Source organism: Tetrapisispora phaffii, chromosome 7 (genome assembly GCF_000236905.1).
Source record: "Tetrapisispora phaffii CBS 4417 chromosome 7, complete genome".
Lineage (NCBI taxonomy): Eukaryota > Fungi > Ascomycota > Saccharomycetes > Saccharomycetales > Saccharomycetaceae > Tetrapisispora > Tetrapisispora phaffii.
The window spans coordinates 619,163-634,334 of record NC_016526.1 but is presented as its reverse complement, the minus strand read 5'-3'; the positions used below and the strand labels follow the sequence as shown (position 1 = coordinate 634,334).

The 15,172-nt window shown below is 34.8% G+C and overlaps 6 protein-coding genes and 1 non-coding gene across 7 annotated transcripts; 2 read left to right on the top strand and 5 right to left on the bottom strand.

Moving 5' to 3' along the window:
- Positions 1-497: 497 nt before the first annotated feature.
- On the bottom strand, positions 498-3,254 carry TPHA0G02940 (WD40 repeat domain-containing protein; the record flags this gene model as incomplete). The annotated part of the gene is made up of 1 exon (XM_003686521.1): positions 498-3,254. One exon carries the CDS (start codon positions 3,252-3,254, stop codon positions 498-500), a length of 2,757 nt encoding a protein of 918 aa, XP_003686569.1.
- Positions 3,255-3,926: 672 nt separating this feature from the next.
- SRP21 (signal recognition particle subunit SRP21) lies at positions 3,927-4,364 on the top strand (the record flags this gene model as incomplete). The annotated part of the gene is made up of 1 exon (XM_003686520.1): positions 3,927-4,364. One exon carries the CDS (start codon positions 3,927-3,929, stop codon positions 4,362-4,364), a length of 438 nt encoding a protein of 145 aa, XP_003686568.1.
- Positions 4,365-4,793: 429 nt separating this feature from the next.
- On the bottom strand, positions 4,794-6,722 carry RRN3 (rDNA-binding RNA polymerase I transcriptional factor; the record flags this gene model as incomplete). The annotated part of the gene is made up of 1 exon (XM_003686519.1): positions 4,794-6,722. One exon carries the CDS (start codon positions 6,720-6,722, stop codon positions 4,794-4,796), a length of 1,929 nt encoding a protein of 642 aa, XP_003686567.1.
- An 885-nt stretch (positions 6,723-7,607) lies between these two features.
- On the bottom strand, positions 7,608-9,659 carry YPK1 (serine/threonine protein kinase YPK1; the record flags this gene model as incomplete). The annotated part of the gene is made up of 1 exon (XM_003686518.1): positions 7,608-9,659. One exon carries the CDS (start codon positions 9,657-9,659, stop codon positions 7,608-7,610), a length of 2,052 nt encoding a protein of 683 aa, XP_003686566.1.
- Positions 9,660-10,322: 663 nt separating this feature from the next.
- TPHA0G02900 (uncharacterized protein) lies at positions 10,323-12,032 on the bottom strand (the record flags this gene model as incomplete). Its single annotated transcript, XM_003686517.1, has 1 exon — positions 10,323-12,032. One exon carries the CDS (start codon positions 12,030-12,032, stop codon positions 10,323-10,325), a length of 1,710 nt encoding a protein of 569 aa, XP_003686565.1.
- A 783-nt stretch (positions 12,033-12,815) lies between these two features.
- TPHA0Gtrna8K lies at positions 12,816-12,888 on the bottom strand. The gene has a single exon. It is a non-coding gene; the product is annotated as a tRNA-Lys (tRNA).
- A 1,570-nt stretch (positions 12,889-14,458) lies between these two features.
- SPG4 (Spg4p) lies at positions 14,459-14,785 on the top strand (the record flags this gene model as incomplete). The annotated part of the gene is made up of 1 exon (XM_003686516.1): positions 14,459-14,785. The coding sequence occupies one exon, from the start codon at positions 14,459-14,461 to the stop codon at positions 14,783-14,785; it is 327 nt and encodes a 108-aa protein (XP_003686564.1).
- Positions 14,786-15,172: the final 387 nt, after the last annotated feature.

Sequence of the window (15,172 nt, the reverse complement as noted above, 5' to 3'; positions counted from 1 at the left end):
AAAATAAATTTCTTTCTATACTACTTTTCTTTCAATAACAACTAAAGGGAAATGTTAAACTTAAACTGGACTATTATCTATCTCAAACATCCTAAAATAAACCCTCTTTATATACAAAACCATGGGAATAATCTTTAAATGTAAAAGGATTTTCCTTCTTGCAGGTCTTTTTCTGAGATCTAGACTCGCAGTCACCGAAAAAGCAATTAGCCGCCCATCCTAAAAACAAAAAAGTATAAAAGGAAAGGTAGTTTTAGTTTTCTTTAAGAGACAAGGATGTGAACTTGGAAGAACCTATATGTAAGTTAGTGGACCATGGGGAGATTAACCTGATTTGAGTTCCCATGGGAATATGAAAGGAGAGAAAAGGGAAGACGCTACTGACGAGGCTTGTCTGTGCAATATTAAAAAAAGAAGAGTTCTGTATATTAATTATGTGTGTATATTATTCTATCCCACTTTGCTATGGTTTTTTGGGAAGTGTCATGAGTATGATATTATCTGAGATTGCTTAGTTGTGTTCCACATTCACTGCATTGGTAGTAAGTGTTTTGGAGGTTTCCGGAATGTGATGAAATTTGTTCAAATTTTGTTCCATTGCAAATATCACATCTAAACCTGTTTGTAATTGTGCTAGATCCATTTGTGTTGTTGTACAAATCCTTGTCAGTAATAGAAAACGAAGTCCTCGAGGAATTACCATCATTATTTATTATTCCGGATTTATAAAATAATCCATTAGACTGTAGTTGCCTTACTTTGTTGTTTGACATGTTTGAATCGGACCTATTGAAAAGATTATTCATGAAAACACGGCTCACTCTAGGTTGCTTGATGCTGCTGTCAGTTTTAACAGTATCTTTGGTTCTACTAGATAGGCAGCCTTGTTTGTCATTTGCTGACTGGTCTTTTTTAGAAGTACTTAGATCATAGTTGACCGAAGATTTAATAGTGCTGTCCCTTAAGGAACTATCGATGATACTGGAATCGTTAAATGATGTGGCGGAGTTAAGATGCAAAGGTAGACTAGCACCATTACGGATGGATTGTTTATATTCAATAATTTTCTTCAACACAGCCTTTCTAATTTCTGTAGGTAAATCTGCTCTGAATACTCTAATTGTACCAGAAACATCGGTAGACACGATTATTGTTCCTACTGTCTTTACCATGTTTGGCAAAGAGTTACTATTTGTAGTATTCTTAAAATTAAAATTTGGAGTTGTCATTTTACCAGTTGAACTGGAATGGAAACTCATAGATTTTCTGGAAGATGGAACACTATTATCAGTATCATATGAATAATTTGAAACAGATTCAATGTTATGAGCATTGAAATATTGTAAAGTCAATTCACAGATCAAATCGTTAGATAATGACAACAACTTTGAAGTTTCAACTGGTGCTTGAATGACATTTGTCACAGAGGAGTGATGACCATGGAATGTTGTATATGATGTATTTTTTAGAGCTCTTCCCCTAAACGTCCTATGAAGAGGATTCATAGATGCTCGCCTTTTTGTGCTAGTACTTGGATCGTTTAATAATGATTCACTTGTTGAATTGGCGTTACTATCGATGTCAATGTTAGTTGTTAATTGCAAAGATTTCCTAAATAAATTTTTAAAGCTTCCAGAACGAGTTAATGTACTTGGTTGAGGAGCGTTGCTATTATTTTTTTGAAGTGATATTTGAGAAGACTTCAAATGCCACGCATAGATCCAATGATCATCACTGCCACTTAATACAAACTGGTTACCGTAAAAAGTACATATGGAAACTTTGTGCTGAGAAGAGTTACCTTTATAACCTTTCAAATATTCAACTAATTTCCTTGTCTTTAAATCAAAAATTCTTATTTTTGAATCATTCGAAGATGCAACTAATCTAAGAGCACCATCGCAGGCATTTTTAAAACACTCAAGACTAGTGACTCTTGGGCCATATGTTTTCCCGGTTTGTATCATATCCAGAATAGCTGGTGAAGAACGGGATCCTTGGGTATGTTTGTCTACTAAATGAAAAGTTGTGATATGCTTCAATTGATTTGTTTCTAAAATATGGATATATCCATTAAATGTGCCAATGATAGTATACTTCCCTTCACCAGGTGAAAGTATTAATGATGTAATAAGATCCTTACAATCAAATTCAAAACAAACGGAATTGTCCAAAATTGACCACACCCTACACTTATGATCCAAACAACCACTTATTATAAATCTATCATCTGTGGGAAGGAATTTTATAGATGTGACAAAATCTGGATGTAAATATGTTCTAAGCGATTGCTTTTTTTCAATATTCCATAGCTTAACTGATTTATCCATTGATGCTGAAACGAGAAAACCATTTTTTGACCAATCTAAGTCTAGAATATCGTTGGAATGTTCCTCAAAATTTATGATTGGTTTACGCTTAAATACAGGACCATATAAATCGCTTTTATTAGGGTCCTCCAGGTTTGAATCACTGCGTTTAGAAGATTCTCCCTCTGTTGATGATTTATGATAGTCAAACGTTAATTTATCGTCGTTTTTTTCGGAGTGTCTTCTTTCAACAGGATTACTTAAAACTTTCCAAATACTGATCGAACCATCTTTACGACCCGATGCCAGATATTTCCCATCATTACTAAATTTGACTGACCATATGGCTGATGATAGGTCTCTTAGTTTTGTAGTATTACCACTGGACTTCTTTGAACGATGTGCTGAAGTGCTACTGTGTTTGTTTATTTTGTATTCATCGTCATCGTGCGCTTTAAATTCTTGTGCCAAGAACATACGTCTAAAACCAGTGATCTCATGTTTTCTCCTGAATATTTTGATGTACTGTGGATCCTTCAAGTATTTTTCAAAAGAATCTAGATCAATTGTAGTCAAACAATGATCTAAGTCGGAATTATGATGTAGCTTTTGCAAATTGGCTCTTACTAAATCGATCTGCCTTGTTAAAGATTTACTGTCACTATCTTCTGTATCTATTTTTGTTAATTTATCTTGACGATTAGCTAGTGATTTGTAGTCCTTGGATAGAGGTAGATTCTTCTTAATTTTTAAAGGTCTCATAACATCATTATTTGCATACTCGTCCCTGGAGTCAATATGACTCTCTATGCTAACGTCATCATCACTGTAGTATTCCTCATTAGTTATATTGCCTACCGTATCAATGTAGCTCTTGTTATCATTATGATCTTTGATATTATCAACAGAATGTACTTTCGAGCTCTCTTTGCTCATTGTGTTCATCTGACCTTAAAATAAAAGCACGTTAAAACCTGTTTCTGTAACTTCCAAAATCTCAGTCAAGACTAGAACGTAACACTGGAACGTAAAAATCGGATACAGGATAAAAAACTATCTCTTAAAAACTTAAAACAGACCAAAAATCAAACTGCAAATACGTATATTATATTTCGTTAAACTGATATGGATAGGTATGGAAGTGGATAACTGTCCTGCTCAATACCGCAATGCTTTCAGATAATGCTTAAATGAACCAGGTAAAAAACTAGCCTTCTCTTAACTACACAAAAATACACCTTGATACCCTGTTACACATGCAAATTCTTGTCTCTTACATCTTGTAACATAAAATTACATTTAAAAACATCAATTTAATCATTTATAAACTAAATTCATGCAAGCTTATCATATAGATCATGAATCGATCGCCACCAAACCTTGTCATTATATCGATTTTAACAAACGAATTGGCGGAAATGTGAAAAGTGGAAAACTTTAAAATAAAGTTTTACAAAACATTGAAAGATATTTAACAAAGGATTAAGATACTTATACATATTGATATAGATAGAGGTTGATATATGAATATTATATTGTGGGGTGACTTTCTCAATAGAAGTGAGCTGCCATTTTTTTGTTGGAGTGTAAGACATTTTTTCTGAAAACTTACGTAGAATGTCTATTAAACCAGTTGATTTATTCATCTCAAATAGTGTAAAATTGTTTGAGGTTAATCCATCTCAGACTACAATTTCATTGACTTATAAGTTTCTAGAGAAGAAGAAGAACTCAACAGTTACTTTCAAGACAAATAATCCTCATCAATCTACCAACTATAAATTTCAAACAAATAAGAGTAAAGATGTCTCAAGATTATTGAGTGCAATGGGTCCAAAGGGAGTTACAATCGATGCTAAAAGAATACATAAGATTGCGTCGAAGAAAGAGAAGAAAAACAATAAGTTAAAGGAAATTGTTGGATTAAGTAAATTGATAGTGAACACAGAAGTCCCGGAATACATTTCTGAAGCTAATCAACAAAAATCTAAATCGACTGAAGGTGCACCTTCCAAAAGTAAGAAAAAGAAATCCAATAATAAGAAGAAACATTAATAAGAACGGTTGTATTCATTATTAGTGTATATTTAAAGGGCATGTTGGGTTTTTAAAACTCTAACAATACAATTTTATAAATTCGTATTAAAAAGATATAATAAATATAATAAATATAATAAATATAATAATTATTTAATATTAGTTCTTGTGAGGATTTGTACCGTGCAAAGACTTCAATGTGAAGAGCATCAATTTAATTCAGTTTATACATGTATGTAGTTGTAAAGTCAATTGTCAGACAAATTTATAGATTTATATAGCAATTTATGATAAAACATATGCAAAAAATGTATTGTGAAATTTTTAGAAAGTTTCAGAATAAAATGCTTTATAGTGATAACTATTGTAAGGAGAATATCTATGAATAGTATGCAGGGTTTCGAGTTTTAAGCAGATTTATTTGTAAATGCATTTAAAATATATCTGTTAATCGTCAGAGTCATCATCGCTTTCGTAATCACCACTTGCTTCATTCCACTCGATGTAGTAATCTTTCATCATAATTTTGTATTCTTTTAAAAATAATGGATCAAATGGGAAATAACTTTGTAAATCGATGAATTGCTGTCTAGTCACTAAGGACCAAGTTGAAGCTGTGAAATTACTCGAAGATTTGTCGTCGGTTACACCATTTCTCTCAGTTGTTGGTGTCGAAGATCTTCCCATGATTCCTCTTAATCTTTCATTGTTATTACTTTCGATTATACCAAAGCAATAAGCAATACCTTCATGCTGTGTAATTCTAGCAAACATCATCATAACATTCTCATTACAATATTTCAAAGGATTAAATTTAGAAATGACCATTCTTTGGAAAAACTTATCTAATTCACAATCCCAATTACCATCTGCATCTTTGAGGTCGGAATGTCTAAAGCAGAACATGTAACATAAAGCTTGAAAAGTAGCATAAAATTGTTTAAATCTTTCCATACCACCAATTTGGTCAACTTCCTCTTCTCTCTCCAATACAAATCTATTCAACCATGAGGTTAAATAACTTGTCACAAAAATCACTTGGGTCTTTGAAACTTTCTTAGCACGAGCGATATAGGAACCTAGATATTGTAATGATTTTATTTTAGTTTCTGAAGTTTCGTTTGATGAAAATGCAATGTCAATTAATGTGACCAAAAATGAGTCCATTAATTCATTTTGCTGTTGTGAAATGTAAAACATGATGTATTGGATTGATTTGGTATAATAGGTAGGAAGAACATGAGATTTGAACAAAGCAGTCAATTTATTAAATAAGCCTACACCTTCACCACTTTCTATTTTCTCTGGTGAGACTTCATGAGATAACTTTGAAGTCAATAGAGATAGGATGGAATCTAATTTAGAAGAGAGCTCTTTAATACTTTGAGAAACTTCAGCGCTGTAAGTTTCCCCTTCCTCCTCCTGATCACCATCTTCATCATTATCATTGTCTTGTTCTGCTTCTAAAATAATTGACTTATTTTCCTCATTTTCAATCTCTTCATCACTGTCTTCATCTTCTTCATCATTACTGGAATCTCCATCAAATTCTTCTAGTTCGTCATCATCATCCAGTTCATCTAGTTCATTTTGTAACTCGACATCTAGCGTGATTATTTTTTCAATTAATAATGACCACACTAGAAACCTCAATTCTTTACAATAATCAGTTAACATTAGTAAATTTGTAATATAATTTACTAGTTTTTGTTTAGAGTCATTTTTATTTGGGAAAAATTTCACCAAAAAATCACCTACCATATTAATTGTAGATGGGATCGTCTTTATAAAATATGCTATAAGTTCATGATGTTTTATCGTCTTTTCTGGTGCTAAGATGAATTTCGATATTATTGCCATTGATATATCTTGCCACCATTTTGGTAAACTTGAACATAAAACTTGAATGAAGAAAATATATTTTGTAAGAGAAGCAGTTGGTAACTCATACCATTCTTCAAAATTTATAATTGATAAAATCAAATTATTACATAAGGGACTATCAATACGACTAACATTCGATGACAATATATCTAATAAGATATTTAAATTAGATTCACTAATTCGTTCCTTGTTAGAGGTTGGTAAACTCATTTGATTAGATATCGAATCTATTAGTGAAGAGTCCTTTGTATCAAGAGCCTCCAATGCGGATAATACATATCTTCTGTACATGGTTTCGGCTATTTGAGGATCCTTAGAATCTTCTACACCGTCTGCATTTCTGGCAGAGATGGAATGCAACATCACATCCTCAGAGAACTCAACTTTTCTTCTCTTAACAGAAACATTTTTCGTATTCATATCGACTTCCTCTTTCTCAGCGACCACGCCAGAATTGTTCATAGTTGTTTCAGACCGTTCAATAGCTATCATTATGTAATAAGTGCAATGTAATGGATCTGATCAAATGAATATAATGCATATGTATGTAAATAAAACCAAAAGAAAAAAATAAGAGTATAAAAAGAATAAAAGAGTTAAAGTAAAACTGACGTTCAGACTAGAACAGATTAATAATGAAAAGGCAGCGTGTCGAATGTCTGATTTGTTCACTTATCGTATTCCAAAAAGTCCAATAAACTATCTGTTATCTAACACTTTTATGGAATCTTGTACCTTTTAAAACCAGATAATCCTAGAATGCTTTCTTCTTCGTTAACAATAAAATTAAAATAAAAGTATAATAAAAACCTTTGATGTCGCCTGGGGTTCTTATCTTCTAGCTTCAGTTTTCTTCTCAGCACTAGACCTTCCAAGGAGAATTCAAATGTAAATGCTATTAGTACTGTATTTACGAATGACATAATTATACCAAGATTAGAACATAAATACATTAATCATTACAATTATTTAAAAGTGAATCATTATTTAAATGAAAAATTTTTTTGATTTCTTCTTTCTCATCATTAAATTTTTTGCAGAAAATGGAAAATGTCATTTTTTATGAAAAGTTAAAGCTTTGTAAATGTTGCTTGTACTACCATTTGCGTGGGAGTTGAGAAGTGAAAACTGGAATTTAAGGCTCATCTCACCTCAATGAGGTGAGATGAGATGTGATGTGATCGTTTATGGCCATTGTTTCCTTAGCCTTAGCAAGTGTATATATACAAATTCATAATTATGTGTGTGTTTATTGAATATTTGTGAAATCCTCCGAATACCATAAGCTATAGAGATTTATAGATTTATAGATTTATGGATTATGCATCGTTCATGTTTTTATGTTTTTACTTCTCATATTTCTGTACATACTCTGTGTTATGTGGCTGGACTTCCCAATTGTTCGTTTCCGACGTATGTCCAGCCTCCGAATTGTTGTTGAACACTATTACTTAAGAACTCGTCAACAACACTATCAATTGGTTTCTCTCTTGTGAACTCTTGATCAAAATTGCTCGTATCGCTGGAGTTTGTCACAGGAGGTTTGTATGGGGAAATGTAACCTTTCATCCATAACCTCTTCCAAGAGAGATTATAGAAAAATGGATGGTTTTTAATCTCGTCCGCACCGTTGTAACCTAATCTTCTCTTTGGATCACGACTTAATAATCCGATCAGTAGATCTTTGGCATCACTATCGAATCCTTCTGGGAATCTTAACGGTTCTTTCAAAATTTTCTTATACATCTTTGGTACGTCTTCATCATAATATGGTGGTAAACCTGTTAACATTTCGTAAAGTAATACACCTAATGTCCACCAATCCACTTCTTTTGAATAACCTTGCCCCAATAATAGTTCAGGTGCAAGATATTCAGGTGTTCCACAAAAGGTGTCTGTTTTATCATCATCTTTCATGTTTAGCTTACATAAACCAAAGTCACATAAAGTAATATGGCCTTGATAATCCAATAAGATGTTTTCTGGTTTCAGGTCACGGTAAATGACATTCAAATTATGTAAAGTTTCAAGTGCACATAATAATTCAGCAGTGTAAAATCTTGATCTGGATAAGTCAAATCTACCCTCTTTTTGTAAATGGTAAAATAGTTCACCTCCATTGATGAATGCTAGAACCAAATATAACTTTTCTGGTGACTGAAATGAAAACTTTAATGGAACTATAAAGGGACAATTCACTCTTGATAAAACGGTTCTTTCTGCTAATGTGTGTGTTACTTCAGACTTAGAAATAATGTATGATTTCTTAATTGCCTTTAATGCATAGATATTTTTTGTATCTTTTTTTCTAACTTGCATAACTTTACCAAAGGAACCTTTTCCAATCACCTTTAATAAATCGAAGTCATCTATTGACAACGGCTTATTCCTAGATGGTCTATAGTCGATTGATAAATTTAATTTACCAAAACCATCTTTTAAGTTTACCCAATGATGGTTATATAACCTAACGTTAGCGGCAGAGTTGATAAATAAACTTAATGGCAATTCAAAAGAATCAATATGGATATCTTGATTCGAGTTAATCTTACTTAATAATTGCGAGACCTTTTCATCTTCAGCACTTGCTTCCTTCTGCCACACTGTTGATGGTAGCAATATTGATGGGATACGTGCAAAAACATCGATCTTCAAACTTGATAACTTTCTTGTGACATCAAAAGACGAGATTTTATTGAAAACAGGGTTTCTTATTGTACCGTATTCTGGTTCAATTGTAGCTACGGTATTATCAAATTCAATTGTAAAATACAGAAGTGGGTTTAATGTTTCAGAACCGGGCAATTTAATGGTTGCTGGCACAATATCTGTACATTTATCTCCTGTGATTAACTCTTCGTAAGGTGAATTGTTATCACTAACAATATTCAACTTTGATAACTTCGATGTAATATCGTCAATATCAAGACTATCTTCACCTGGAGGTGGAGCACCGGATGACATTAATTTAGCTAAAATTTGCTTATTCGATGTTAAAGAAAAGGGTAAAATAAAATCCGAACCACTGTATATTTTAATGGTCATCAAGCCAATATTAGAAGATGTATCACTGGGTTGTTTGTTTTCTTCATTATTAGCAGAGAACTGTTCTTGATGCTTTGTTTCTTCATTGCTTGTTGAATTATCAGTTAAATGAGAAGCAAAATCTGTATCATGGGCATTTGAGGTATGGTGTTCAGGGTTCTTTGTAATGACAGTCTCCCTATCTGCGTCGCTTTCAACTGCAGATCTACCCTCTAAGCCAGATTCCTCGCTATTGTTTTTCTTTTCATGATGGAAATGAAATAAACTTGGCGATTTGGTTCTGTTGATATCATGTCCTTTCTCCGATTCGTTCTCCTTCTCTTTATTATTCTTCTCCTCTTTTGATTTATTAAATCTGAGTTTTGACAGTTTCCAAGAGTACATTGTCGCTATTATGATTATTATTATTCTTCTTTTTATCTGTATCCTCTATGGCCTAAACGAAAGGTACTGAAATATTTCAGCGTAGTCAAACGATATGATCTAGAAACCAGTTGTTCAGATACTCGCCTGTTAGAGACTTCCTCGAAGCAATTAATAAACTATAAAAAACATTACTTAAGATACAAGTATAGTATCATATTCAGATTATATACTTTTATCTTTTAACATTGCCCAATAAAAGACATTCCTGGAAAGATCCAGGAGCTAATTTCGATTCAACAAGGCGCGAAAGGTTTTGTTTTGCTAAAATCGAACGATCAATTGGAAGAACATTAAGAGTTTCAGAGGAACGAGAGGTATATAAAAGTAATTTGATGAGATGTAATGATCATGAGCGCATACAAAAGGATTAGTTTCTTGTCAGAATTGAGGGTCTTTAGGATTAGTACAAGAGTTAGATCTTTTTGAAAAGTTGTTCGTTCATTCCAAAATCATGAACAATGAAAGATATCTTTATCAAATGCTTATTATGGCGATGAGAAAGTGATAATTTATTGTTTTTAAAGAATTATTTAAATATTCATGCAATCTTTTTTAAGATGTGTATATATTGGGAGGATGGGGAGAGAAAAGCTTTCATTTCATTATATATATATAGTTTTACTAAGTTTTGACATTTGGTTCCTCAGTTCCGATGAATTCTTGGAATTTTAAGAACTTGACAACTGACTTTATCACTGGTTTTAAAACATCATCGGCTGAATCATTGTATTTAGTTTGGTCATCACTGTATTGTTCAGCATACAGTCTAATTGTAGCACCGGAAGAACCTGTACCAGATAATCTTAGCACGATTCTAGCACCGTTAGACAACTTGAAGAATAGCCCTTGATGATCAGAAACAGAGCCATCCAAATCAGTGTATGAAAAGTCACCGCAATCTACAACAGTTAGGTTTGGATCACCTGGGAATGCTGCATTCTTAGTCTTTGGATTAGTGACAAACGCATTTAGGAAATCAACAACTTTGGCTGCATCTGCAGAAGGAAGGCTTTCGTAATCATAACGGGTAAAGAAAGTACGACCGTACTTTTGCCAGAATTCTGTTTGAATGGTCTTGATCGAAGCGTCTTTTTCTGGATGATGTTTGTTATATATAGCTAAAATGTTTAACCAAGCAATAATTGCCCACACACCATCTTTTTCTCTTACATGGTTGGAACCTGTACCAAATGATTCTTCGCCGCAAATTGATAGTTTCTTAGCATCAAACAATGCACAAAAAAATTTCCAACCTGTTGGTACTTCATAACAATCTAATCCTTTATGTTTAGCCACTAAGTCGATGGCACTAGATGTAGGGAAAGATCTTGCTACACCATAAATACCTTGCTTTGCAAAATATGGGATTTCGTTGGCATATTCAGCTATGATTGCAACTGAGTCACCTGGGGAGACGAATGCAGGACCGTAACCGTAAATCATATTTCTGTCACCATCACCATCCGAGGCAGCACCAAATTCGATTTTCTCTTTATCAACTCTATCAACTAACGTTCTAGCATAGGTCAAGTTTGGATCTGGATGTAAACCGCCAAAATCTGGTTGTGGGTGCCAATTTTGTAATACTTCGTCTGCTGGCAAACCAAATTCGTCCACGAAGATAGCTTTCCCGTAAGGGCCAGTGACACCATTCAATGAATCGAATAGTAATTTCCAATTATTCGTCTTACGTTGAGTCTCAATGAACTTTTTGATCAATGGGAAATCAAAAATCTCTTTCAAGAACTTGACGTAATCTTCTGTTGAGTCTATGATATCAATTAATAATGGACCATATTTAACGTTTTCTGAAATTGTGTTAATATCAATCTTTGGGAAATCCTTCATTGTCTTGTAAGTGGTTAAATTCTTTGATGCTTCCCAGATTGCATTTGTAACAGATTCGGGAGCTGGACCACCATTTGCTAAATTATATTTGATACCAATATCATTTTCTGGACCACCTGGGTTGTGCGAAGCAGTTAAAATGATGCCACCTGTGACTTCTTCATGGTAAGTTCTGATGATGTGGGAAGCTGCTGGGGTAGATAGAATACCAGCTTGGCCGATAATCAATTTTCTAACACCATTGGCAGCACCAATTTCAGCAATCAATTGTAGAATGACATCGTTGTAGAAACGACCATCACCGCCGACAACCAAGGTAGAGTTTTCAGAGCCTTCTGGGATTGCATCCAAAATGGCCTGAATGAAATTCTCTGTGTAGTTTGGCTCATTCATAAATACTTTAGACTTCTTACGTAAACCTGAAGTACCAGGTTTCTGGTCCTGGTAAGGTTTAGTTGGGATCTCTTGCACGGACAAAGACATTGTGATCGGTAGTATGCAGATATTGTTCCTTTGACAGTTGGTAGGAATGGGGATTGATAAAAAGCTTTCTAAGTATAATAAGTATAAATATATGCGTATGCGTATGCGTATGCGTATGTATATATATATATATATATATTGCGATAGTGATTGTGTATTTATTAGTCCGTTCTTGTGGTTGCAAGAACGAGAAGAGGGGAAAACAGACAAATGAAAATGGTAAATGAAGATCTTGATTAGGAAGTGTTGCTGAGTCAAATGCACTAGGTCAGTTTGCTCATTTGAGGACCTTATATAATAAAATGAAACAAATAAAATACGGTTGTAAGGGTCAAGGAGGTCAAAGAGGGGGGGGGGGTGGGGCAGACATGAGGGAATTGGCTAATCTCAATTGTAAATGAGAAGCTTCTTGTTTATTATCATTTGAGCAACACAATCGCTGTCTTGCTCGTCCACATTGTATGAAAACAAAAAATATCGACAACCTGACGTCGTTGCTAACAGCATTGTTTAGTTTAAGACCATTGCATTGTCATTGTAACAAGTAAACTAGAAGAATGCTCTTAGCATCCTCCTTGTAGGCAGTTGTGAGAGATGTGGTACCTCTGTGTTATTTGATATCGAGACTCGATCCGGGACACGGTTACCCGTGGTGTGAGGGGGGTCAGAACTCACAATCTCGCACGGCAGTGGTCCGTGCGAGTGCGTTCTGAGCGCTGAGCGGTTCGGGCAGGACGGTTTGGCCGAACCGTTCGGGACAATCAAGGAAGATGGAAAAAAGAAAGCCCTGTAGGGGGATCGAACCCCTAACCTTGTGATTAAGAGTCACACGCGCTACCGATTGCGCCAACAAGGCCGTATTTGTTATGTCTTGTCGTTGTACTGATGGGCCATCAGTTACTGTGTGCCGGAGCCTGGGACGACTGCTTGTATAACTTGTCGATATTAATAAACTGTCAGGAATCTTAGATTTATAACAGAAGTTGTTGTTAGAAATGACACTGGACAGAACGGTAGATTGAAATATTATGTATATGCTTGCTCAACAGTTGTGTTCATTGCCTTAATATATTAAAATGTTGTTAGATTATATACTTTATATCTAAATTAACCTCTCTGGTCTCTTGGACCTGGATCAATGAATTATTTACTATTGATTACCGGGGTTTATATATATATCATGTTTCAATCTACCGTTCTGTCCAACAAGACGACGTCGTCGAGTTGAACACGTACGGCAGGCTGATGGTTCTACAGTACTATTTATTGCATTAGAAATTCTGCTATTACATTCTTGCAGGCACTATTGTTTCAGGTCGGCAACAATAATCTCCTAAAGAGGTACTATCTGGTATCGTATAGTCACCTATACGACCAGTTACATTTCCAACAGTATATATAAACCCCGGTAATCAATAGTAAATAATTCATTGATCCAGGTCCAAGAGACCAGAGAGATTTATCTAACTATCCAGTATGTAATTTAACAACTATTAATATATTAAAGCAATGACTTCAACTATTGAGCAAAGAGGAACACAATGTGACAATACTTAAGTCTCGAATGCGACAGTGTGTAATAGTATTCGCTTGTAGCTTACGTAATAGCAGAACCAATCAGATTAAATATCATAGTCCTTACCTACTATGAACACTAACTTACACCCATACCACCCAGTCAACTGCAACACCATTGAGCCTGTTGCGGGCTCCACGCTTGTGTCTCCTCAATTATTAATCTAGGGTTTGTATATCAGATATTGGAACCATATTTAACTGGTGCTGTCTCCTGGTATCTGTTCTTATTATCAAATGCTCGAAACAAACATGTTTTCAAAGTATAGAATAGAGTGCTCTGCATACTGTTACTTCCATGTACTTGACGTTGTCCATTCCTCTAGTTATGAGGAACTTGACTGGACATCGTTACAGTTGTTGTTACCCGCCACCACCGCCCATGCCGATCGTTCTACTGCACGTGGCTATCACGTGACACGCATTCTGTCATTTACATCACTCTGGAGTAGCGCCCCCTCCAACAACCATCACCGCCGCCATCGCCACCAGCTGCAATGAACAGTGTGTTGAACCGTAAAGTAATATTTTGTTCAAATATCTCATCTTCTTCCAAACCACTCCTCTGGCAACAAGTTATTAAAATAATTGTTGAATCTGCAAAGTGGAGTAACTATCGACTCAAACAATCCCTGAAATCATAGACTAGGGGTACCTTTTGAGGTTCTCCAAGTCACACTTTTCACCCATTTAATTAATGTGTGACGCCGTAACATATGCAAATACCAACACCATCGTAATTGTAAAACCTATAAAAGGGTCCCTTTATTTTTGAAACCATTTCTCAGTCTTGTTTTCAATCTAGTTGTAACACATGTAGCACAAGAAAGTAATAACATAAACTAACAAACATGTCAAGTATTTGGAACGCATTTGACGTTTACGATAAGAAGAAACATTCGAAGAATTACGGTGTCTACGGCGGGAACTTCGCAAATGTAGGAGGGAGGAAGACCGAGTTTTTATATTCTAGTGAACACCATGAACAAAAGAAGCCCCAGGACCAGGACCCCATGGTAGCGGAGAGACGAGGCTCTGAATCTGAGTCCCTCAACTCATCGGAAGGAGCTGCCAAAACTCCCAACATGCTGGATATCTCCAACATGTCACAGAACGAGTTCAAAAAACTCTACGATGCTATGAAGAAAGGTGAACCTGACAACAGAGTAAACCGCTAGTGTCCCCTTCTTATGCCAACTCCACACACTATAATATAGCTACTTTATACATTATGCCACAACACAAGCACAAAAAACATAGTTCCACCACCTCTCTTAACTAGACGGTGACCTGACCTATGACTAATTCTGCTCGTTGAGCTCTCAGTCCATTATTGTTTCTTGGCGTTCCCGTTCCCGCAACGCATCTTCCTTCATCCATCGCGGTCAAACAAAACATAAGAAACAAACAAGGTCAGTGAAAAATTATTTGATTGAGTGACAAATCAAGATTTTGCAGGTACAGAGAGAGAAAGACAGATGAGTCTTTTCTCGATGGTTGACGATAATGTGTCCATATAACTCCTATATACATATATAATTCTCATGTTTTGTATTAGAGATACT